Source organism: Cyprinodon tularosa, unplaced genomic scaffold (genome assembly GCF_016077235.1).
Source record: "Cyprinodon tularosa strain WSP-4 unplaced genomic scaffold, ASM1607723v1 ctg165, whole genome shotgun sequence".
NCBI classification, from domain to species: domain Eukaryota; kingdom Metazoa; phylum Chordata; class Actinopteri; order Cyprinodontiformes; family Cyprinodontidae; genus Cyprinodon; species Cyprinodon tularosa.
This window is the reverse complement of record NW_024038483.1, coordinates 1,716,884-1,744,589: the sequence shown is the minus strand read 5'-3', so window position 1 is coordinate 1,744,589 and position 27,706 is coordinate 1,716,884. Positions and strand designations below refer to the sequence as shown.

General features: G+C 36.8%; 1 protein-coding gene across 1 annotated transcript; it reads left to right on the top strand.

Moving 5' to 3' along the window:
- The first annotated feature begins 34 nt into the window (after positions 1-34).
- On the top strand, positions 35-26,534 carry lrrc38b (leucine rich repeat containing 38b). Its single transcript, XM_038280872.1, has 2 exons — positions 35-1,589; positions 20,503-26,534. Exons 1-2 carry the CDS (start codon positions 962-964, stop codon positions 20,748-20,750), a joined length of 876 nt encoding a protein of 291 aa, XP_038136800.1. The 5' UTR covers positions 35-961; the 3' UTR covers positions 20,751-26,534.
- The last annotated feature ends 1,172 nt before the right edge of the window (positions 26,535-27,706 follow it).

Here is a 27,706-nt window from a genome sequence, read left to right as displayed (position 1 = left end):
GTGACTTGATGAATCAGACACGCCCCCCTGGAAAAGGGAGAGGGGAGAGGGCATGAGATAAACCGTGGTAGATTCAGAGGCAGACATTGGATTGGCATGGCTGAGTGCAGCTCAGTAATTCAGCCTACATCCACAAGGCTCCTGCCTGGACATTTGGATTGCCTCTCACACAGCTTAGAAATGGTGCTGGAGAGAAAAGCACTGAGCCTGGCTTTGTTTTTACAGCATGTTGCAGGGCACTGGAAGATAGAGAGAGAGATTTAAGGGCGAGCGGGGGCAACATCACCACACATTTGAGCGATGCTCCGTGAGCTCTGTTTTTTTTCACACCGTTGGGCTTTTCTGCACAAAGACTTCGGACTAATGGACGAATGCAGCAATGCAACTCTTTGCTTGTCATGCTTGAATTACTGTGTCACATATCCTTTTTTGTCACAGCTCTCATTGTCTTTGTCTTTGTCTATCCCTGCTGCCAGACGAACTGTGGGGTAGTGTGGCGGACACAGCTTTCTCATCAACCCCCCTCTCCCTTGTCTGTTTCCCTTACTTCTCTTTTCTCCCAGCTAACTCCTGTTAATTTACCTCTTCAGAGCTACATCCCCCTCTGTGTTATCCTCAATTATTCTCACGGATTACTATCAGCCTCTTATTACACATTTAAAACAGACAGACTGCTAATTTATCTTAGCAGCTTGTTACGTGATCTCCTAGAAAACAGTTTTCCTCAGCTGTACTGCCGTCACACAATTCCTAAGTCCTGTCAGGTGTCTCTCTTCATAACATCAAGATGTTCATTCAAGAGGATTGATCCCTTTCATTTCCTTGATTCCTTCCACCCCCTTCCTTCTACCAGCCCTGTGCCCTCTGACCCCTGTCTTTTTGTTCTCAACCCCCATCCATTTTTTTCATTTTGTACTTAACCTAAACCTGTTCTCCCCTAAGTCATTTGACCCTCTCGACCATGTTGCCATGGGTCCACTGGCTTCAACCTATCCTCATCTTGCTGTCCTCTGTCTTTTGGACCTGGGGCGAAAACTGCCCAGCAACCTGCCTGTGCCCAGATCCTCACACTGTGGACTGTAGTGGCCGGGGGTTAACCCGTCTTCCTGAAGAGATCCCTTTGGATGTCCGGAGGCTTTTGCTAGCCGATAACTGGATACCCCGCATCCCCTCGGATTTTCTGGTTCTGTATAGTGACTTGGTTTACTTGGACCTCCGGAACAACTCCCTCTCTTACATAGAACCTGGCACCCTAAGCACATCCTCCAGGTTGGTCTTCCTTGACCTAGGTAGCAACAATCTGACTGAAATCCCAAAGGGGACTTTCGGGGAGTCGCGGAGCTTGATCAAACTGCGTCTGGGAAACAACCCATACTTGAGCATGGTGAGTGAGGATGCCTTCCTGGGCCTTACTTCTCTGCGAGAACTTGAACTGGAACGCAATGCACTATCTACCCTTAAGGTGGGGGCCCTAAGTCAATTGCCCTCCTTGCGGGTGGTAAGACTAGAGGGCAACCCTTGGGTATGCAACTGCAACTTCACCAACCTGTTTGAATGGTTGATTGAAAATCGTCACAAGCTTCCGAATGGTAAGTAATGTCATTCTACCCTCAGTTTTTTGTTGCTCGGCATGACCCAGATAGCGTGCATCCAAGTGAAGCATTGAGCTGTAATATGGTAAATCCTACGCCATCATGCAGCCCTGGCCCATTTATTTATTTATTTTTCCCAGTACAAGAGGAAACCCCTTCCCCCTCCCATGTTCCAATTTTGTTTCTTTTTTCATCCACCCCCACAGCTCTTGATGTGGGAGACTCAGTGCGTAACACGAGACAATGGCACTTGTTTTTGAACGTGTCAGTTCTGTCTTATTGTTATCTATTGGTACCATAAAATTCACAGTATTTTCAATGTTGGTGAAACAAATGAGCTAATTTGGTTTAGGATTTAAGCTTGCATGTAGACCAAGCACTGACCACAACATTGAACATTCATGAGATGAATACATTCCTGTTTCTTTTTTAATACAACGTTTTATTTGACACCTTTTCATGCATGTGGCAGAGCAGCAGTTTATGGATGTAAATGCGTTTTTTTTCTAATAAGTGAATAAAGACAGCTTTTCCCTTCATACGTATATTGCTTTATTCATGAGAATTTTTATGCTCACAGACTCCATCCACCAATGTGGTTTAGCCACGAGGCTAAGTTACATAAGCGGATGGACATTTTGGTGTTTTTACAAAGCAGACTCAGTCTGTGCCTTCGTTTTTTTTTAAGAGACACATGAGAGAAATTGCATTATCAAGTTCCCCATGAAATATGAATTGCTTTTTGCGTTAAATCAATAAACATGTTGGATTGGTGTCTTTATTCAAAATGGGGCTCTCAGTGTTTTCCTAAATAAAAATGAGAGATGTTAATGCATATGCCAATTCAATTACCATATCAGGACATATGGAAGATCAAAAGCATTAAATATTAATTTATTTATCTGTGCAATTATTGTGTTTGTCCTTATTCATAACTATTATTCTAGAGTTAAATGGTTTGTAGGATGCAAACTTTTCCTTGTACTTCAGGCAACAAGAATCTCACAAGAGCAGGGTAGGACGTGGAAGCAAAGAAACAAAACAATCTGCTGAACCACACATGATCATTTTTTACATCAGATTACAGAGATGTTTTGTTGTTTTGTTTTGATTTTTGCATACATTTTAAACCTAAAATACAGTACTTGGGTTCTATTTAATAACTCTTTTGAGATATAAAAGCTTGAAAAAACCTAATTGTATTATTGTCTAACAGAATCTTTAAACGAGATGGCCTATTTCAAGGGACATGTCTTTCAAATTGAATGAATTATAATAGGTAGGGTATTATTAAAGAAAACATCTATGTTGGATAACAAACATCTCCTTTTGTTTGAAGTCATTTCATCTATGAATAAAGTTATCTGATTTAAGGAGTGCATAGGGGTGTATGACTTATTGTGGGGATTTTTTCTATAAGGGAGTAACTTACAGTACAGGCATCTAATTAAAGAAATAAAAAAAAAACCTGGGGACTACTCTTAATCTGATCTTGTTAATGCTCAACAAAAGTATTGGCATATGATCTGTTACATTTCTCTATTATGAAATTTAAAGAAACTTTCTTTTGTTTGTAATTATTACTTGGATCCTGGTGAGGTTACCTGTTATTAAGCTGAACTTACTGTAGTAATCTAAAACGGGTTTGTTCAGCTGCTGCAAACTGCTGATAACCCCTAAAATAAACTACTTACAGACATATAGGCCATGATGTTCTGGACTGCACTATTGATTCTGTTCTCAGAACTTTCATTCTTTGCAACCCAAGGCAGAAAACTTTGAGTTTTTACATAAAGTTTTAAGTTCCCAAGAGGCTTAATTACAGTTTCGTAATTACTTTCACCTTCAAATAATTTTTAATTGAGTTTAGTGGACATAAAAGTAGCTTTGATACTCATACATATACTGTTTTTTTATATTAATCTGCCATTATTAGCAATAGTTATGTTACCTGTAAACCCTGATAACATTTAGAAAGTTAAGAAAAATGTAAATTAAACGTTTGCTAAAAGAATAATAGAGACATACCAAGTATGACTAACAATGAGATGGCTGGATTTAACATTGTGTTTCCCTTATGCAGGCCTCATACTGTCAGACCTAATAGATATAATGAAAAGCTGTGAACAGTGGAAAAACGGTGAGACCTATACCATAAAAAAAAAAACAAGTTTTATATTACAAACTGGATGGATGACGGTTGGATGGATGGACAGATGGATGGATGATAGGGTAAAAACTGTACGTAGACTGGAGTTTTAAACCATGAAATTCAGTACAAAGAAATCATGGAAATACACTATATTGCCAAAAGTATTTGCTCACCTGCCTTGACTCACATATGAGCTTAAGTGACATCCCGTTCCTAATCCATAGGGTTCAATATGACGTCGGTCCACCCTTTGCAGCTAGAACAGCTTCAACTCTTCTGGGAAGGCTGTCCACAAGGTTTAGGAGTGTGTTTATGGGAATTTTTGACCATTCTTCCAGAAGCGCATTTGTGAGGTTGCACACTGATGTTGGACGAGAAGGCCTGGCTCTCAGTCTCCGCTCTAATTCATCCCAAAGGTGTTCTATCGGGTTGAGGTCAGGACTCTGTGCAGGCCAGTCAAGTTCATCCACACCAGACTCTGTCATCCATGTCTTTATGGACCTTGCTTTGTGCACTGGTGCACAGTCATGTTGGAAGAGGAAGGGGCCAGCTCCAAACTGTTCCCACAAAGTTGGGAGCATGGAATTGTCCAAAATGTCTTGGGATGCTGAAGCATTCAGAGTTCCTTTCACTGGAACTAAGGGGCCAAGCCCAGCTCCTGAAAAACAACCCCACACCATAATCCCCCCTCCACCAAACTTTACACTTGGCACAATGCAGTCAGACAAGTACCGTTCTCCTGGCAACCGCCAAACCCAGACCCGTCCATCAGATTGCCAGATGGAGAAGCGCGATTCGTCACTCCAGAGAACGCGTCTCCACTGCTCTAGAGTCCAGTGGCGGCGTGCTTTACACCACCGCATCCGACGCTTTGCATTGCACTTGGTGATGTATGGCTTGGATGCAGCTGATCGACCATGGAAACCCATTCCATTAAGCTCTCTGCGCACTGTTCTTGAGCTAATCTGAAGGCCACATGAAGTTTGGAGGTCTGTAGTGATTGACTCTGCAGAAAGTTGGCGACCTCTTCGCACTATGCGCGTCAGCATCCGCTGACCCCGCTCCGTCAGTTTACGTGGCCTACCACTTCGTGGCTGAGTTGCTGTCGTTCCCAAACACTTCCATTTTCTTATAATACAGCTGACAGTTGACTGTGGAATATTTAGGAGCGAGGAAATTTCACGACTGGATTTGTTGCACAGGTGGCATCCTATCACAGTTCCACGCTGGAATTCACTGAGCTCCTGAGAGCGACCCATTCTTTCACAAATGTTTGTAAAAACAGTCTGCATGCCTAGGTGCTTGAATTTATACACCTGTGGCCATGGAAGTGATTGGAACACCTGATTCCAATAATTTGGATGGGTGAGCAAATACTTTTGGCAATATAGTGTATGTCTGATTTGCCCTTTTTTTCATTGCACCATATGTGCTATTCAATTCAATTCAGTTTATTCATATGGTGACAATTCACAAGACTGTAATCTCAAGGCACTTCACAGAGACAATTCAATCAGACCAAACAGTCAGATTGGTTCACAGTTCTCTCTCTATAGAGAGCCAGTGGATTGCATTGATTCATTGACTCGGATGCAATCCCTCAAACCAAGCATGCTTGTTATGACAGTGGAAGGGAAAAATCTCTTTTAACAGGAAGAAACCAAATGGGGTTCAAGACGACATAAACAGACATACATTTAGAACCAGAAATACAAAGGCAACTGTCAGCCAGCTCCACAGGCTGATCCAGGTAACACACAGCCAGGTAGAGCCAACTCCCATGTCAGTATGTTCTAAACCAATGGCTCATATGCATAGCACAACTGGATAGATGTAAACTATATTCCGTTGCTTTGTACTTGTGACAGTAAAATGACAATAAAGCTGAATTCTATTCTTTTCTATTCAATTCTATATTTATATTCATAATATATTTATCAAATTTAGTCAAGCTATATATATATATATATATATATATATATATATATATATATATATATATATATATATATTTAAATATATAGCTCATCTAAAGAAATTCTGCTCTAAAAGACTTTCTGAAAATATTTATAGCATCCTCTCCGCATGACTTAGAAGCTGCAACGTCCACATGGTAAATCTAATTCCCATTTCATTTTTCACTTCTTGATTTCCCTAATGATTTTGCCTAACAACACAGCAACCTTTTCTTTTTGTGTCATCACAGGTCAGAAAAATGGCTGGTAGGGGTGTGCTTGAAATTGTGGACTTTTGAACTAAAGACAATCAAAATAAACAGAAATTGCAATGATTATAATGTTTTTTCCTCTTTTTTGAAATACAAAAACTGTTTCTGCTTTTCCTTAACTAAAAGCTGACTTTTAAAGCAATTAATCTTTTTGTGGTTTTTCTAGGTCACCATGCAAAGGTGTCTTTTGGCCACCAATCAGGTTCATACATTTTTAAGCGGAAGAATGAGTGTAAACATGATCCACCGCTGTCTCCAGTGCTCTTGGGTTAAGGATGAACAAAGGCCATGTATAATTCAGACTGACACAGTTCTACAGCATATTGGCCAGAGTAATTGGAGCTACAGCTGCCTACAGGGCAGGGCTAGCCCATTTCTTATGGGAGATGGCAGATAGGGAACCTGGTCCATCTGGGTGTTGCTATCAACACTGGTCATGACCTGAACAGTTTCGCAGCAAAGTAGCAGTTCATATGACAGTTGGGGTCAAAATTTGAACTTTCCTCCTCAGCCTATTCTATTTACCCTTTAAAAACTGTTATCACACTGCACAAACAGCTCTGAGAATAATGACCAGCTCCACCTGATGTAAATATTAGCCTGCAATGCTCAATGCAACATCCCTGGATATCTTTATTACCCATGGGTATGTGATGTGAAAATATCTGTTCTATTAACACAACCTGACAGCTTGTTTTATCTTGGCCTAATTTAATGTGTATTTAAAGTTTGGATGTGAGAGAGAGTGCTGGTAAGGGAGAGCCAAGTGGGAAAAGATGGAGAGATTTACAAAATGTGATAGTATCATGTGGTGCATGTTGAAAAGCAGAGTAGGATATTTTTCAAATTTAAAAAATAAAACAATATAAGCATAAAAGCTTCAGCTGTTTTAAAATGTAAAATCCTATAAATACACACCTATATTTGTAATTTTATGAAAATATAAATAGAATTTTAAACCAAAAGAAATGTGTATGTTATATAACAGCTATGCCTTATATTTGTAAATAATCATAGGCAGCCAGGATACATTGTGCTTTTATAGTGACTTAATTTGTGTGTGTCGGGTATAAGGTTGCTGAATCTTTCCACAGACGGAGTTTCCCTATGAATAATTCACGGTTTGCCCTGAGTCACAATAATACTTCTCTCTTTGTAAATACATTGCAAATATTACTCACTGTGTTAACATCTGACTCTTATTTGTTTCTTACTTATAATTATTCTTAAACATTTTACAATTATGTTTAATGTCAGTTTTCTTTATATTGTATGACTGCAATCATGTTTAAATAATTTACTTCTATGATAATTAGAGACACATTCAAAAGGTTTAATCATGCATCACAGCTGTGTGGTTGCAGTATCTTACTACAAAGGTCTCTACACACTTGGTTTTTTAGGTGCTATAAATGTAAACTTTACCATATGAACAGAGATTCATGACTATAGTGAATCAACAGATTTAGAAATCCGTCTGTAGATGTAGTGCTGTGTCGTGTTAAAATGAGAGATGTGCAACAAGTTAGCAAGGTAGATCAATCATGGCTGAGACGGGAGATAGCCTATCCTGCGGATTGGCAGTAATCCTAAATGTAATCTATCAACTTTTTTTGCCAAGACTGAAACACAAGCGTGTGGGCAGACAAACCTGAGAGTGTAAGGGCGTGATTTTTGTTACATCACAGAACAAAAGCCTGCTCCAGAGTCATAGTAGTTGCAATATCAAAGGTTTATGGGGTATTGTATAAACTGTCAACACATTACCAAGTTGAAAACCTCAGAATATATCTAATCAATTGAAAAACTTCTCTCTTCCAACTGGGGCTAGACTTGAAGCCTAGTTATTCCAATTAGTTTAGAAAGTTTAGCTGATAGTTCAGACAGTGGGTATTGAAGCTTCCATACTTCCCACAGACACTGCAAAAACGGTCAAGAAATAGGTTAACATTTCTTATATTAGGTGTATTTTCCCTTAATTTGAGCAGGTAAATAAGATGATATCCCAATGAAATGAATATTTTTACTAGTGTTGCACTGATACCGATACCAGTATCGGGGAGGGCCCTGATCCAGCACTAAAATGGTGGTATCCGTAACGGCGAGTACTGACAAATAGGACACTGATACCATTTTGAGAGCCAAAAGTTTATTTGACTATTGTCACCTGTTCCAGTTGGCAATAAAAAGTTAGTCTTTTCCATGCTTCACAAAGGTAGGCAGCAGCTTGACAAAGCCATGATGGCAATTCTTTTACATCCAAGTAGTATGCAGTTCTTCATATATATATTTACACACACATATAAATTTCAAACAGATGGTATCGGCCAATACTGCACAAGCAGGTATTGGTATCAGGGCCCAAAAATGGCATTGTAGCAACACAAATTTTTACTCTTAATATTAGATCATCAGATATTATGCACTTGAAATAAGACAATACAATTTTTTTCCTGTATTTATTCTAAATGTAAATTGTCTTGTTCCACTAGCAAAGTGTCTCACTTACCTACTAAATGAAAAAATGCACTTATTCAAGGAAAAATTTACTTATTTAAATTTAGATTTTTTCTAGTGAATTCACAATTTTTGTTCAATTCACTTAAAATTCATCCATCTGTTTTCTGTCACACTTCCCTGATGGGGTCAAGAGGGGTGCCGGTGCCTATCTCTAGCTCAATGGATGAAAAGCCAAAGTATACCCTGGACAGGTCACCAGTCCATTGCAACTAGGGTTGTCACGATACCGATACTAAGTAAAATATTCGATACTCAATACCCTTTTCGATACCACAAGAATAAAAACAAAGACTCTGAAATTCAACAGAAATATTTTCATTACTAAATAAATACAATAAATAAATAAAAAACAAAAAGAATAATATTTTGAGGTTGTATGCTGTGCACAATATTAAGCAAGCTTGATAAAAAACTTACAAAATTAAAATTAAGTGTGCCTTCCTTGGCTATGTTTTGCAGACATAACAATGACACTAGCCAAACCAGTTAAACAAAAATAATTCTCAGCAGCTGCACCTGTTCCAAAAAAAGTCTGAAACTGAAAAATGCACAGAATTATTCAATCACACAGTGTTCAGAAAGTGCATTTTCAACTATTCTGCACTTTAGATGGCTGTATCGATACTTTTGAAAATGAGTACTGTATCCGGATACAACGTTTCAGTATCGATACTTTTTTTACCCTAAGGGCAACACAGAGACAAACGGGGAAAAAAAAAAAACATTCACAAACACACTCACATCTGAGGAGAATTTAGAGAAGCCAATTGACCTAACAGTTATGTTTTTGGACCGTGGGAGGAAGCCTGAGAACTAGGAAAGAACCAACGCATGCTCAGGGAGAACATGCAGACTCCATGCAGAAAGACCCTGGGCCGGTAATCGCACCTGGAACCTTCTTGCTGCAAGGCATTAGTGCTACGCATTTCTCCACCGAGCAGTCGACTTTAAATTCTCTTCAATAAAATAAAAAATCTTTATTAATCCCAAACAGAAATGTATGTTTCAGTAGCTCATAGTTTGTCTGTTTTTTGCCATTTTTTAATCCAGTTTTTAAAATGATGATGGCTAAAGACAGGAAGGATTTTCTGTATTGGTCTGCTTTGCAACAGATCTCGAGAAGCTGCCTACTAAAGACACTCCGTTGTTGTTTAACCATCTATTGAATAAGATGCTTGCCGTTGTCCAATACGTTCTTCACTTTATGAAGAATTCTTCTTCATGAAATCATCTCCAGAGGTTCTGGAGGAGTTCCTAGAACAGAGCCCGAGATATGATCCTGTATGCAGGTTTCAGCAAAGCACATAATGTTGCATTGCCAATATCTTGGAGGGTCCTTGGAAGGGGTTGGAGTTCCTCTAACTTTTTTCTTAAAGATCTCACATTGCCCATAATGATTGATGGCTTAAACTTCCTGCTCCTTTCCTTTTTCCTTGCCACTTCTTGGCATTCCCAATGCCTCCTATTCAACTCAGAATGTTCTTGTGGAAGTCGTTGAAGTAATATTTCAACTTTAGAGATGATAATAAGCTGCTCCCAAGTGTAAAATTTACTTCCAGTTTCACATCATTCAAAATCAGAAGCAAAAAAAATCAGAAAAATATCTCCCAAGGTGGTGGAGAATGACAGCTAAAACGGTTGTGTCTAACCGACCGGGCATTGTGATCATTGGTAGGCAGAGGACAGTCATGGTGATTGATGGGGCCATCCCAAATGATGGGAACATCAGGAAAAAAAACATGAGAAATTGGAGATATACAGAGGGCTCAGGGAAAAACTGAAATGTTCTCTGAAAGGCACTCGGGGCAGTGGCTCCGATAAATAACTGGAGAAATATCAGAGATCTCATTCCAGAAATGTGCAGCTCAGATACTGCAAATAAGTACTATATTGTGCCTCTTGGTAGACCCAGATTTGAAATTATTTTAATTGAACCTCTTTTGGGATATGAGACTGGCATTGCTCAGCGGATGATAAAACCAGATAAGTATACTTTATGAAAGGAAATTTTATTTAGGTTTAGTGAACAAATGGTATGTCATGACTTATCTTGGCAGTTTATAATCAATGAAAAGCCTTTTCTTTACAAATGACAAAAAATGCAACCATGTCAGCCTATTTTTATAAAAAAATTTAGCAATCTGATTTGTCTGTTATGAATACGGTATATTTCACCAGATAAACACATTTATCATCTTTAGTGTTTTTTGGCTTTTGTTAATTCAGCCTTTTTTTTGTTTTCCTAAGACAGAAGGATACCTGAGCTGTACAAAGGTGTTCAAAGTTGGTTTTCGGTTTCTGGTTTGGCTTTGTTTGTTTTTCACTGAGGTTTTGCTACTCTAGAGTGACAGCCAATAGCTTCCGAAGGTATTTAATCCCTAAATCACTGTACAAATAAGATAAGCCTAAAGTGAAAGTACTTTTATCTGTGAGAATGATCATTTTAATGTTTTTTTTTTTTTTTTCTAGGTTGTTACATGCTCTCATTATTTAGGTAAATACTGCTTACATACTGCTACTGTTTAACCCAAGCCAGATTTTCATCTTAACCCAAGGTGAAATGACATCATTCATTTTTCCTATTTTATTATTTATATCACATTTTGACCAACTTTTATAGAAAATGACTGTTCTGGAGATGTAAACCTATTGACTAGAAGTGAATGAGGAGGTCAATACTGTATACAACAACAATACAACTCAGCCTGTGATCCCACATGGTGATAGCCAAGGGAATTTGGAGGTTACTATGGTGCACAGTGATGACTCAGCTATCCCACAAAGCGACAGACAACTCAACGACTCAGACAGTGAACAAAACAGCGATAATAAATGGGATGTTTTAGGAACAAAACCAAAACATCAAGGAAGAGGACTCACTGGAAGATCTAGGCTAATAAATAATCCAGAAGAGCTAGAATTACAGGAAAATGCCACATTTCCCCTTGTAAGAGTGGATTTCAACAGCATGTTTTCATTGAACTTGCTAGAAATTATAAAATTCATCTTCAAAAAAGGTTTTCCTGTTTCAATGAATGAAGGAAGCAACAAATCTTTTGAAAACAATAGTAAAAGATATAAGAACAATCTTTATTCCAAACAGCCTTCTCCTAAACTGCCAGAGAAAGAGCGTCCTTATGGGGGTCAAGGACCCTAATAGAGTGTTACACAGCTGTGGATGGGAATAAATACTTCAGCAAAAAACCAACAAAACAAAACAAACAAACAAGCAAAAAACATAGAAAAAAGCTTAAAACAGAAGTTATGATTTATGCCAGTGCTCCGATCTCTGACATCTTAGAGAATGTTCCGGCAGTAACAGAAGAGCGCCTGACCTGCCAAAATCTTGTGATAAACTATCGAACCATAGATTTTGTGGCCGAGCAAAAATCAGAAGTATTGCAGATTTAATTCATATAATAGGAGGTCTCATTATCAAGGTATTTTTCAGTGAACCGTTGCCACAATATTTCTGCAGAAACAAGACCTTTTTGAGACCTTTTTTAATTATTAATAAATAGTGGCAAAAATTTTGTTCTGCTTCACCTGTCAACTTTCTTAATAAGTTGTGTTTTTTTTTGGATAAATAAACTTTTTTTTTAAATATGTCGTTTTTTGACAAATCTGGTGCTAAAAGTGTTTTTATATCTAATGTATTTTATTATGTGTACATCCACCAGCAGCCTTGATCCTAACCAGAGAACAACCACAAAAAACCACAATAGTAATACTGCCACACACAGCTCCAGCTGAGAGAGAGATAACTATAAAATTAGCTCAGAGAAGGATTTAATCACAAAAGTTATTTCCTCCAACTTCTCTAGGACAGGTGGTGCCCCACTTTATTACCTCTCCTATCCAAATCCCAACCCAGACCGACCACCCCATTAAACCCCTGTCACTCCACAACCTGACCCACACAAAGGGGTCGACTTCAGACTCAACAGGAAACGTTGATTCCACCTCCTTTTCTCTAAACTCTGAACCAGAAAGACAGTGGAGTGTAAAAAGGTATTTCTAAGCACATCTTAGACTTGTAGACATGTTTCTCCTGGTAAAACAATAGCCCAGTCCCCAATATATTCAGGCCTCCTAAGTGTAAACTTCAAAAATATAACTTACAACTGAAAAATACAATATATTCTTTCTTCTCTGAGATAACAAGCAAAACCATTAACAATACTTGTGTCTTACTTTCCACAGTTTACAGGCTAATAAATCTGATCCTTTGACTACATTACCTGAAAACCACTCAACCAGTGGATACATTTTCTAGTATCTTCACTGAACTAAAGATAAATGATAAAACAACCTCGTCTTTTCAAATTTGCATAAAAGGTTTATCATACAGCTGCAGCTAATCCATAATGCTGCTGCTCATGTCCTCACCAAAACAAAAGTAGAGGAATGCATCATCCAGTGCTAAAACTATTGTGATGGCTCCTGTCTCTAAGCGAATAAACTTAAAAATACTAAAAAATAATATCTCTGACAGCTTAGGTTTAGAATGCATTGCAGACTTGTCGGTGAATCTACCACCTAGACCTCTCATGTCTTCTGGTTCAACCCTGCTTTACATACCTAGAACCAGAATCAAACATGAGGCAACTTTTAGTTCTTATGCTCCACAATAACAAAAAACAGAAAGCTGTAAAAGTGCTGAAACCCTCAATTGCTTTTAATAAAAATCAAAAAAATATTTTAATTTAAAGTGGTCTTTTGCTATGCTATCTACATATTTTAAGTTAGCTTTCTAGTCTGACTGTCATTCATTTTTCTTAATTAATTTATCTTTATCTTTCTTTATATTTTATCAACCATGTTATCTGTTTTTACATATTATTAATATTATATAATATTTATATACTTTTATTCTCTTTAGCTGTTTGTGTTGTCTCTTTGGCACTGCAATGTACTTTTCTTATTCTCATATACAGCACTCCAGCCTTTCCTCTGAAAAGTGCCATAAACTTGCCTTGCCTTACCTCGTTTAGAAATGGCAGTTTTCAAAGCCGTCTCAGTTTGGAGAGACATAGTGAAAATATAGTTAAGATTGAAAATCCTCATCATAAACAAATTGAATATAGTAAAAGACATTTCAATCCACTGAATTTATTTCATTTCATTGTGGAAATCCAAGCAGTCTAGTCTGACTATTCTGCCCTAAGTAGTTGGCGAATGAGTAAGCTCTTTTAATTTAATGATCATTTTGACCAAATTAACATTGTTCTATTAACTAACCTTTGTGATTTTTTTTAGTTTAAATGCTTTATCACTGCAAGTGCTTTTTTCATTTTTTGTAAAGGTGTACAAAAAAACCAAACAATTCTTCAAATATGATTTGGTTCACATAAATAAAATGGTGGAAAACTGGAACCTCCAATACTAACCAACCAACTTAGCTAAAATTTCATGACCATAACCACATGTCCATAGATAGAACTGTAAGTTTGTTTGGAGATACACAACATAATTGCATTTGCAGCATAGTTTAAATTGAAACAAGAAGTAAAGAAAAAAACAAAACATAAAAAAAAAATGGTGCCAGGATCATAATTAAATCAACCCAAGGAAAAAAGAAAACATATCCTACGAAAAGGATATCAAATGTTTAATCAGCTGATAAGTTTATTTTTTTTACTTTTCTGACTTTTTTTTGTTTTGTTTTCAAAAAGAAGCTCCTAATATTTTAAAACATTTCAAAACAAACCAAGTAAGAATATTCAGCTTGGTTATTAGTTAGTTGTCTTTTAATAGGGAGTACCCAATGTGAAAAAAGAAACCGAATGCTGCTGTGTTCTGAGCTCCTGAAACACTGAGGATTTAATCATATACATTTTGTGTGGCTTTATCCTCTCAGGCAAAGCTAAATTTTCTGTCATGATATAATCTGGTGCCAACCAAATTTAAGATTGGTTTAGTATTGTCCAACTGAATTGTGCTGTAAATGAACTTGCCTTACCGCTTTAGCCCCATGGGGCTTTAGCACCACACCCTCCTGGGGTGGACCCCTCTAGGATCGGGCCCCTGTGTGGTTTGGCTCCAGGGGCTCTCATCTGCCGTTCTTGCAGCCACCTGAGAACGCGCTTTGTGTGTTTTCATTCCTTTTGTGTTTCTTGCGGGTGTTTAAACAGAGTTGCTCGAGCTAATACATTTCTTCTATATTGGTTTGTTTTGTTGTGTTTTTTTTATTTCTCTCTAATTTTCTCTCTTCTGTCTTTGTCTATTTCTTTCTCTATCACCTTATTTCTTATCCCCTCTCCCTTTCTCACATCCCTTTTTATCTCCATTGCATATAATTGTATTCTGTAAGACATTTTTAATAAAGCTTCATAATTAATTTTCAAACAGAACCTAATGGCAAAACTATAATGTGTATAATTGTGAAAGCAAACCTGTTGGGCCACTATCTAGCTCTGGGAAATCTATATAATATATTGGCAAAATGAAACAAGGAAAAACAAACAAAACTACCTGACCATTACATGATCTTTGAGACTAAGGCACAAAATAGGGGTTGCACTCACTGTCTACTGAATTGCAAACAGAAAATACTTTATGCCCTCTTCGAAGATGCGATCTATGTGTGCAAACTAGTCTGCACGTGTTTAAAGACCTTTTGAAGATCAGGCCCTAAATGTTCCAAGGATTGCCTGAAGTCACATCCAACCTACAGGAAAACAAGACTTGCAATATCTTCTAGATTGTGGAAGGCAGAATGGTCACCGGCTCAATGGCTCAAGGAGCTTTGCTCTCAATCATTGCTGCTAGTTATGAAATTCCACTTAAGCAGTTATTGACCTTTTTCTCCAAATCTGTGAAAGATGTTAAAAATGTGGTTGTCTTTTTAGATAGCACTCTGTCTCTTGAAACTCTTTAAGTATGTGGTTAGACAGAGTCTTTATTACTTAAGAAACAATCTGACATATTTTGCATCAAACAGACTTGTTTAAATATTGCATATCTAGATCACTGTCAGACTGTGCAAAATGGGAAAGCAAAAAATTTCACAAGGGCTTAGAAAAGGACGAAACGTCCCCATCATTTCCTTGCTGCACTGGGCGCTGTTCATTTTAGAGTCTAGTTTTACGTGCTGTTTTTTTTTTTTTTTTTTTTTTTACATTTAGGCAATCAATGGCCAAACACATGGATATATATTGTGGATATTGTCAGGTTGTGTAGAGGTTTTGAGGACTCAAATGCAGGGAGGAGTTGGCACAGATGAGTTTGGATAAAAATCCTAGGGGAACAGAGGCAAAACTCCAAAATCCAAAAATGCCGAAAACAAAAACCAATAACGTAAGGGAAAATACTTGAGAGAAGCTGGAGACTACAAGACAACAAAACAAACTTCTACAACACACAAGAAACCAGCACCGAATGAAGATTCTGGTGTTCTTTTAAGCCCAGCACTATGATTATAAAGATTATTTTCACCTGTGTAGGCTACCCAAGTTCTCAACAAAGATCCTCTAGGGTAGGGATGCACAACTCGCACTAACCCACACTCAGGAACCCTGACAGATATATTGTCTTTACCTTCCTCTTACTTCATCTAACCAGTGACATTAGTCCCAAAGCTCTAGAACTCCCTTCTACTCGCTCTGTGCTCCAAAGTATGTATTGACTCTTTCAAGAACACCTCAAGGAATAGCCTACTCATTTAGACAGTATTTCACTTGAGTTGCTATTGTCATTTCTTTTATCTTTTCTCCTGCCATTAATTTGTTTCTTGGAAACACTGTAATGTTTATCTTTGAAAGGTTCTTATAATTAGAAGTTACTTACTTACCAGGCCTGTGCTCTAACTTTAATCAACAGAGCCCAATGTTACCCTTAATTTGCTGTAGCCTCAGTCATTATCTTTTCAACCAACACTTCCATTTCCTATTACTGAATGGTCTAAAGAGGGGTCCAAGTTAGCTTTCTTTTCTACAGCTTACTGATCATTGTTGTCAAAGTTTACCAGAATATTACGAATATATCAAATAACTAGAACTAGACTTAGTCAATTAATAGGTCATTCAAATCAAGAAAAAAACTAAATAATTATTATCAGTTGAATGATTATAACTGTCATTTGCTTACTGACCAGGGTTTTAGCCTCTTACCTAAAAGGTTGGACTCCTGAATCCGGCTGTTAAAATTTCAGTTGTCTTTCACCAATTTAGTAATTTAGACTATGGCTACCGGCAACGTTATTATTCACCAACCAAATAAATGTGTCTCTGTTCATTTGGATGCTACTGAAAGAAGAGTGAATCTAGCTGAAGTGATAAACCATTCACTGTATAAAATAATGGACAATGGGTTAAAATACAGAGTTCTACAGTACCTGCATTGCTGGCTGATGCACCTCCACCCAGTGCCTTGAACAAGTGTGCCTTGTACACCCCTGGGTTTGAGCAGATGATGGATGCTTTGCTCCTTTAAGCCCAGTACATCTCTTGGTGGCGGCGCAATGGTTTAACAGTATTATATCCAATAACTACGCAAATACTAAACATTACTGAAAATAGGCAACAATAAAGAAATAAAAGGGGAAAAGGGTTTTAAAAGTCCGTTCAAAGTTTGAGGAATGTTCAAAGGCTTAAAGCATTTGAAAATGTCCTGTAAAAATAGCAGCAGATAATAAATATGAATAAACCCTGATGCAGAGATGTTAAATGCAGTCAAACAGTGAAGTTTCATTTGGTTTATGGTGAAGAATGAATAATGACTCAGGAATGCATTAAACTGCACTGAGGCTGAAAGCGAAATGGGTTAGCTCAGCTGGCCTCAGGGGTTCTGGTCTGGACGGGTCCAACAGAAAAGTGGAAAGGTTTGGCTCATGATGTAGCCTCTATAAAATGTTCAGCATGAGATAGCTAGAGCTACAAGGCTAGCCAGTCCAATGTAGTTAGTTTCAAGTTAGTTTCCGAAACATGTAACTCGTTCTATCTGCAGTGAGCAATAGCATTCAGTTAAACTCTTTAAACATCAACAGTTGAATGAGAAAGCTTATATCCAATAAAACAATAACACGACTGTATTTCTACCTAGTTCACCCAAGCAGAGCTATTATTATACATCAGATGAAAGGGAAAGGGGAAGGATGATGTTACTGTTTTGGTTCGGTGGAGTGAGGGCCATCGGCTCAGTTCCGTTTTCTGCAGACCCTGTCTTTATTCCAGTCCAGTCCGTTCATCCAACAGCAGCTCAAAGAGATTTGGATCAATCTTATGCAATATTAAGAGAGGCAATTTTGCAAGGGGCTTAGTTTTATAACTCAAGTTAGCACGGGATGTCTCGGTTTTAGCTAGGGTGGTTAACTTGTAGCCACAGCCCCCAGCAGCATATCCTCGGTGGTGCAGCTCCGTCTCTCCTTTTCAGGCAGTCACAGGTCTGGTGGCTTCTAACGGTTCCTTTGGCCAACATTGATTGGGGCCCCATTGTTCTTCTCTACAACACAAACACTGCGTTCAGCTCCTTCTAAATTGTAGGACAAAGGCAGTCTGACTCGTTCCAGCGAGCGCAGACTTCTCCGGAGGGATTTGCTGGCTACTTAGTGTAGCCTTCAGCTAGATGCTGAACTTTATCTCTGCCACATCCTGCCCGGGCTCTTGTGTTCATCTGAGGCATACAATGGTATCATTGGTGCCCCAGTGTTACTACTGTAAGTGTAAGCCAAATATGCTTTCCAGTACTCTTCCTAGTTTTTTTGGGGCCACACAGTCCCCTTCCAGATATGCTCCAGATATGCCACCAGGCTGTTCTTCAGAACCGTTTGTTTGTTGTTGTTTTGGTCCTCCCTAACCAAACTGAATAAGATTATCAAGAAAATAAGATCTCCGACTCACAAAACCACCTGCGGTGCCTCTAGTGCCCACGTTGTTTACATTCATAACCCTTGGTGATATCAATCACCACAGGATTTATTTCATTGTTATGCAGAAAGCATAAAGTTCTGCATAATAACACACCCCCATCTCTCTGTACGTTCATTACCCTCACTGTCTATTCTTACCATGAAGTAAGTGGCTAATTGAGTGCATAACTTTTCAAATTAAACATCTTAAATGCAGAAGCCATAATATTAAAATCCACACATAATCTTTTTCCACCATAAACCTCTACCTGCAATATGTCCTTTTAATAACAAATATTGGTTTACGATTTAACCCTTATCTAACATTTGAAACTCACATTAAACCCTGTTGCAATACCACACTCTATAATCCACTTCACTTTCTGTTGCTAAATACTTACTTTCATATCCTAAAAACATGGCTACTAACAGTCAATATTTTACTTAACTCTTTTTAAACACAACCATAAACTGCAATCGGTTCTGTCCAGTGTACCTAGATGCTGATGAAGTAAAGAGAAAGGACCCCATAACCCAAATTTTTAAATCCCTCCAATGTTTTTTTCATCTGAATTCAACATTCAGTAAACTGTACACACAATGTTTAAGGCAAACTATATAGTTCCAAAGAAAATTGTTCCACATGCAGCTAAAATCTACGTAAACCTCTTCATCTGAACAAAGATAATGAATAAATATTTAGGTTATTGTTTCAGTTTTAGTTATGCAATTAAAATAATTCTAACCAACAACAGGGAAAGTTCATTCTGCTTTATGCAACACCGGAAACAAAGGTTGTGTGCATTTTTACACAATGTATGTAAACATCTGGTTTTAACTGTATGAAATATGAAAATTATGTTATGATTTTCTCTCCAGTAATAGTGTTTTTTGTAATAGCTGCTGTGCTCTACTAATTCAATATTAGAGGAGTTGTAAGAGTCTATATGGTATTTAGGGTATTAGTGTCACCAACTTTTATCAGTCTCCTAAAGAGTTCTGTTACAAACCTTATTAATACTGTAGTAAGTCAATCAGAGAACCATGAAAACTAATTCCATGCTATCGCAGATTTCCACTGTGCCTTTTTCCATTGTAACAACAAGGTGTTAAATGTTCGTTACTAAGGTTTATAGAATAAACAAGCTTCTTTTACTCTAGCTTCTTTTCCTCGCCTCATTAACACTGTTGATAAGGTTAAGTATGTTTAGGTGACTGAATTAATAGTATTGCACATAGTTAAAATGTTACAACAAGGAATGCTTTAGAGTGAAAACCAATGCTTTAGGAAATTGATCTTTTTTGTATGCACAGCAACAGTGAAACATAGCCACCCACATTGCAAACCTTCATTTCTGCCCACATATCTACAGTAGGGTTTCTTCTAATATAATGCACAATGTCTTCTCCAATGCTCTTCTCTGCACAGAGCATTAGGTTTGCAAAATTGAGAGTGCATCATTTAGAGTCTGATGGCCTGCATTCAATCTCTGATTACCACATGTATTTAATGAGGCTTAAATGTCAACAGTTTTGTAGTAAAAACAATGGAATGATTACCTTTGTGTCAGAAGCTTAGTTATATATTATCTATGACTGTTTCACTGAATTATACAATGCAAAACTACCCATAATGATCATATATTTTGATTTTAATTCTGTGAATTTAGAATATGATACAGTAAATTGGATTTTTACCCATAATATAATAAACAGTAATAAAAGGCCACATTTTCATTGATACCTCTTCAGGTTGTTAGAATTAAAATCAGTCATACCCAATGTCATAACAGGTTGATTTCTGTGGAATGGACTAGCCAACTTAAAATATTTCCTGAGTAGTTTGACTTATATTCAATATAATTTATATTCTATAATAGTATCACACCAGAGATTCATAAAACAGACTTGTGTCAAGCTACCAATCAATATTAAAGTTTACAGTTTACTCCACAGTATGCAACAAAATGTCATAATTTGCAAGTGAGAGCAAGAATGTACCACAAATATGCTTTATTTTCTGCTCCATGCATATGTTAGCTTACTGAAATGAAATCCTAATCGCAAATATGAACCATGCTTGGATTCTAATTTTTGCAGGCATTCCTATCACTACTTTTATATCAAATAATTGTATCTAACTCTATTTCCTGTTCTGTTTCAGGGGTAGAAGGCATGGAGTGCTCCCTTCCCATGGATGGCAGACGCGTTTCTCTGACGCAGCTTTCAAAGGACAGCTTTCGCGAGTGCCAGGCCACTTTGACTCTAACAGACCTACTCATCATTATTTTCTCTGGCATCTCTGTGTCTGTGGTGGCCATAATGACCAGCTTCTTTTTGGCTTCAACTGTTCATTGCTTCCAGCGCTGGAGTAAGGGCACCAAGGGAGATGAAGAAGAGAGTGAGGAGTGAAGAGAATTTTGATCTAAGGACCTATATTGTCCGAGTAGCTTCTTCAAACTAGTGGAGGACACTCAAGACAGTGTGTGGTAGGTGGTGTTTCCTAACTGGCAAAGCTCCAGAACCCTTGGATCATCATGGATCGGTACAGTTGGAGCCAAAAGATGAATGAACAATATTATATTAATAAATGGCATCTAAAATGAATGACATTTGTAAGTATACTATTCCATGTGCAAAAATGCTATAACGGAGATCATATTTTTCTTTGTGAAAGTCAAGGTTTTTGACTCGGTGTCAAATAGTGTAAGGTAATATAATGAGGCCAAGACTTATATATTAGAAATATATATTCAACTGGATTAGATGAACATTTTGTTAGAGAGTTATCATTTTCATCTGAGAAAAATACTAAATATATCCATGCTGAACTTTCAGCTTTAGAATATTAAATTCTATACAGAAAGATCAAAATATTTGTGAATTTTTAAATCACATTTAGTGGGAAAAAAATTAAAAAAAATATATATATATATATATATATCTAATGCACAACACTTCACTGAAAATTTGTTCTAAAAGGATGTCATAATGACCGGTGACCTCAATATCCAACTACTTGTGACTTGATATGCTGGCATATCGGATCATTTAACAGTGTTCTGTCTGGATTGCCTCATTTGTTTATATTAAAATGTTGTTTTGCAGAACTGAGCAAGATTAATGGTATAGCTCTTGTTGAATCGATTATAGACATTAAGGGTTTGGCAGAGAGGAACATCTTTAAGGTGGGTCTTCTAAAATATTTAGCAGTATTCATTATATAAATGCAAATTGATGTACAAACGTAAATTGTATTTAATCAATGTAGAAGTCAAAAGGATAGCATATTCCTTAGACATATGACTGTAAACTATGTAGAGAAAGATATTTCTGAAATATATAGTCTTGCAAATGATGGCAAAGTATGATATTAAATTAAATCTATTTAGTTACTCTGTCGATGCACTTTAAACAGTAAACCTAATTTTGGCAGGTATCTCATTTAGAATAATACTGTCTTTGTTTGCCAAAGATTAGGTTTCAGGAGTGGAAAATTGATTTGGTAGGACTTTGTTGTTGCAGATGAGAAACTTAGGAAGAAAGAAGTAGCTTCATAACAGAAACCAACTTGCACTTTGTAAAGACCCTTTGTACTCAAACAATAACCATCTCCAAAGATTCACAATTTCTTCCTGTCAGTCTATAGCACCTTTCAGGTCAGAGTTCTGTGATAAATACATATTTCAAAGACAAATTTAGAGCTAACGTTTAGATCTGACTATGTAATTTATCCAGCTCATGGGGCTCCATGCCTTTCAAAACATACAGCCAAAAGCATGGATGTTAAGGGGCAAGGTGTATAAAGAAGTAACCCAAAAATATAATAAGGTGTCATTAATTTCAACAATACTCATTAAATATGGTTTAAAAAGAATTTCATGCACCTAATTTTTGGGTTACTTCTTTGTTGAGATTAACATGCTAAGTACATTTGGTGCTTCAAGAAAAAAAACTAAATCTGTGTACATCATCCTTAGTACATTCGTGTCTGTGTGTGAGATTATGCTACACAACATAATTATTGGACATAATCTATACTGGAGGATTAACACAGCATTTTGCAGCTCCCCCTTTTCACCTTTGCTCAGTGGGCCTCATGCAACAACTTTTTTGTATTATAAATTTCTACTACCGTGGGCTCCTATGACAATGCCACATCAGATTCAATAAATGTTCTCCAGTAAAATTTTGTAAATGATCCTCGTATACATGATGCAGTCCACCTGTGTGTGAGTGAGAGCGTGTTCATGAGAAGGAAAAATCTGCATTATTACTGGCCCGATAACACCATGTAAGGCTAGTGAGACCATTCACAAAAATTGCATTGAAGATGAAAAGGAGAGACTACCATTTTGGAGAATGAGGTTATGCTGACCAAGAGCTGAGAAGCAGAATTAAAGGACCAGTAAAAGTGAAGAGGTGGGGAATAAATCACAACAGCTTTAAAAGAAAACATTTTTTTGGTTGCACTGTTACAGAAATAAAAATAAATTAAATAATAACACAAATCATCTTTTCTGAAAATGGTGTTAAAATCATGTTTAGCAAAAACGAAAGTCAATGGTATTAGTGGTACCAAAGTACCAGTGGAGGCAAGAAGTAAATTGATATAATTATTAACTATAACTTCTATGATAGAAATGCTTGAGATGAGTTTACCATTAACCAAAATGACACAACATCCTGCAAAATCTCCCTTTATGGCACATGTTGGCTATTTATCCCCAGTGAACTGAATGCATACATTAGAAGAGTTTCAAGCAGCAAAATGTTACTGAATATCTTTTCATAACTTTCTATCAATTTTTTTGGATGTTACTTCAAAAGTAGCTTGATCCCCCATAGAGCCCATTGACTGCACTTTCTTTAAACAAATTTACAACAACTCAAACCAGCATCCCCTGGATACCCTCCGGTCCCCTGGAACTGCCAGCTGCTACTGTGCTGACCAACAGTTCTGTCATCAGTGGATTAAATAAGGATTTATAATTGCAGCATCGCATAGCATATGATGATGTAGACAAATAAAGCAGACAATTTCTTCTAAGTATCAGCAAATCTGGTCATTTAATGAAAAACTAGGTTTGGCTAGCAGTTGAGTGATTGCACAAGAATCCTGCTTCAACTTTGGAGCGCTTGAAAGATGTGTTCATACTTGAAAGAAGATTAGAAATAGGAGAAAAATCATGAATGTGATATCACTCATACAAACAATTTAAGAACAAATTTGTTCATACAGATGCTTCTTACATGAGGCCCAATGACTGCATCTTCCACAGAGGATAGCAGAAAAATCGTCTGTGGACCCGATTCCATCTCAGGTCTTTTATGCCTTGTTTGTGTGGCAAGATTTTAAATTAGTCCAATGATTTTTAAAAAACCCACACATGGCGATTAAAAAAATCATAGATATAACAGATTTTTTACTACATCTTGTGATGTGTGATACAGAATCCATTCAGGAACACTGAGATGTCAGACCTGTCTGACATTCTTTATAACCTGTTGGAGAAAAAAAACAGAGTTCAAAGTAAAGACTATGTTCAAAGAAGACGAACCAATGGTGATACTTGTTCAACTAATTTTATGAGAGAAACATAATTGGTTCAATTAGAGGAGACAGAACAACCAGGGTGCTCTGCTTGCTAAACTGGTGAGTTTTCTGATTGGCTACTTGCCAAATCGATAGTTTGCATCCTTGTTTGCGGTTTGGGACACCATTCGTGCTCAGATAACGGGCCAAGAATATCCAACATGTTGGATATCCCTGATTTGAGGTAGGAGAGGAGCCAAAGACCTTACAAGCAGATATGATCAATCGTAACACGCCACAAACTCTGGTATTATCTGATATGATCATTTTAACACCATTACGATAATCAGGGCTACCGGAAATGGGAACAATTTTCACAATTATCTCGCTGTGTGAAAAAGTCATTAGCTGATCATGAAGAACACCTGCAGAAGACTTTTCAGTCACAGGCTGATGGTCTGACCTGAAAGGAGCTTTTGTCTTAATCATAAGTAATTACACATTTCAGTGTTTAATCCTGATTTAAACTGATAGGCCACCTTGCATTATAAAGCTATTTATTTTATGAAAAGTTAGCTCATTTGAGAAATGGGTTGTCTTGAGATTATTATAATTGTGTTTTTTTCATTAAGTTTTTATTTAGGTCGTTCTGCATAAGATCCATAAAATATATATATTTAAACCTTCTGAATTGATATACAGAGATATTCTCAATTTAACATTTCCTTAACAGTTTCTGGAGAAGTTCAACACACTCCAGATCTAATACTCCTAAAAACCTTGTGTTTTCTTTTATGAAGTGTTTTGAAATCCTCATTAATAAGGATTTGAAATGCACAAAGGATGATATGTAATTATTTGTTTTTCATGTTCTTGTAATTCATTGGTAATTCAGCAAACTGAGATGTAGCAAAAAGAATGTCAAACAGTTGATATAAAAACAGCCATCCGTATATAGTGATCATTTCTGTGTTGGCAACCTAAGATGAAAAAGGGATATAAAATTATTTTTTCTCTTTATAAAGAGTTCATACCCTAAGTGTGCAGCAGTTAATTAGCACATTTTGCAGAAATGGCAAACTATAAGAGTGGCCTTATTCATTGTTGTTGTTTTATGAACAGACATTAAAAATCACTCTTTCAAAGGATGTCTCATATCAATTGTTGTAACCTAGCAGTAATGTTGATGTCTGTATTCAAATGTGTCATGTCTCACATCACTAACTAAAAATGGCACTGTAAAAAAATGGTGAAATTTTAATGTATGGATGTTGTGTATTGCCCAAACATGGTACACACTGATGTCCCAATGCAGAACAAAAATAATAGAAACTGACCTTTGATTAACCCCCATTTCTGAAATGTCCATTAAGGTAACAGGTTTGTCAGCTTTTTAATGCGCCTTTTTAATGACTAAAGCCAAACGATGAGAAAGAGGAAAGACAAGGCTAGAGTTTGCATCACCATTTACTTCCTGTCTATACAGAGAGTGCTTCCAGATGCAATTTTAAATCCCCTATTTAACAAAACATAATGCTTAGGAAGATTAATAAATGAAGGTATGACCACAACGGCACCAGCAACATATAAATATAACCAGCATGAAATGCTAGTAAAATCAAAACAAAGCATATTGAGGTACATATGGAAATTTATTAACAAACAAACTTTCTCCAAACTACAGCAAATCTGCTCAGTTTTTTATTTTTTATTTTTTTTGTTTAAAAATATTTATCTCAATATAGCACTAAAATTCATAGCTAAAGAAAATAAGTCAATTAAGCAAGATAAGAAGCAAAAATCTTCCTTTAAATTCACAAAAAAATCTGATATAATTTGTATTATTTGAATTTATTTACACATAATAACCTTTTTTTATATTCGGATGCACAAACTTAAATGAAGGGATCACAGGGAGAATTTTTTATACATATCATTATTATTTGCAACTACTATGTAGTTATTGTATATTGAAAAATACTTTGTTAGATGACTTGTTAAAATTAAACATATTAGCATGACATTTTACTTTCTCTTGTTTTATTACCAATTTAAGTACATTAGAGCATGCACTGTTAAGTTACCACCTGGATAATTTTCAGATTCATGTCTATTTTTCTATTACAGCTTCCAAACTGAAGCATTATTTACATCATTTGTTCCCTGTGTAACTATCTGGCATCACACAGCCCTGGGAAATAAAAACAGTGGTGGCTGCTTTTGTGCAGCTTGTCTTGCGTAAAACACCAAGATTCTGTTTGTGATTTGTCAGACAAATGTCAGAATGGGTCAGTTCTAAATTATTTTGATGGAGAAGTGAGTGATGATGCTGTTGCTGCAGAATGCATTTCCAAATGTCAAACAGACACTTTCAAACGGACTGTATGTGTAGCTGTATATTGATGTTTGGTTAAAAACTATGATAGTAATAAAACCCTTTCTTCTGTCCACATCTGTGTTTGCTCCAAGTAAAATGTGTTTACACAATGCGCACATGGAAAATCAAGGTAGCATTTGACAAGATGTAGCACTGGCGGCATTTTTATGTTGTGTTTAATATGTTGTATTCAGCAGGGATGAAAAAGGTATTGGTGCAGTATGTCCAACCTACTGTTTTGGACAACAGTAGAAAAGATGATTTTAATAAAGTGTCAGAGGGATAATGTGGGAAAGAACTCTTTATTTAATGTGATTTTTTTTTTCTTCTTGTTGCTGGGATATATGGATTTGGATTGTCACAGCAGCAGATAAATAACCCTCATCTGTATATACAGTATAGCACAGTGAGCCATCTCACAGGGCACTGTTGTCACAGTGTGGATATGCAAATAGCAGAAATATATTTGGAAAAGGTGCTAGAAAAATGACTTAGATGTAAAAAAAAAAAAAAAAAAAAAAAGACTAATTCACCATGTATCTCGAGACTTTGTGGAAATATCTTTGATTTATTCAGTTTGTGCAGTGCAGAGGAACAATACAATATAACCTCTGACTTTAAAATTGGGTGTGTAGAGTTTCTGTTAGGTAGTTCTCTAGGATGACAAATGTTTGTGCATACTATTTATCCTGTAACTAAAATAATTTATATTGTATGCTATTATGAGCCCTTGGTAATTTATAGATTGGTAGATAATATAAATATTTAAAGCTACATAACAAATATTTAAAGCTACATAACATGGATCTCTTTTTTAAGGTCTGAAGTCAACATACTCAAGGACAAAAATAACTATTCCCCTAAGGAGATGGAGGGCTGGCTTGACACTGAGCAAAATGACAGTACTCTGCAGAACGGAATCATTTAAAGGAATTCCACTAAGGAATTACAACACTGGATGAGGATTATAATGCACCGAAGACATCTTTATGCTGTGCTCATACACCACGGAAGAGAGCTCCACGGTGATGGTGGTCGTGATGAGGATTCTCCTACAACCATTTACCTCATTTGGTTGTCATGGCTACACAGCCGAAGGCCCATGCTCTTGGATGCTGTGGCAGGAAGAAAAAGAGTGAGGGGTGAAGGGATGAAGGGAAGCACAGCCCTGCAGAGTGACTCTCTTGCCTGTTTCTGCTCATAAACTAAAGAGACAATCAAATAATAAAAGACATGTATACACCCCCCTGCCACACACACACACACACACACACACACATATATATATATATATAATTTGTATATAAAAAATAATATGTATTTATGAGAGCAAAATACTATCCCAATTATCATGACATTGTGCAGAAGTATAATTACCTCTTGATAAAATACTACCATAATTCTGATACTACAACTACTACACCCACTACTACTAATAATAATATTAATGACAAT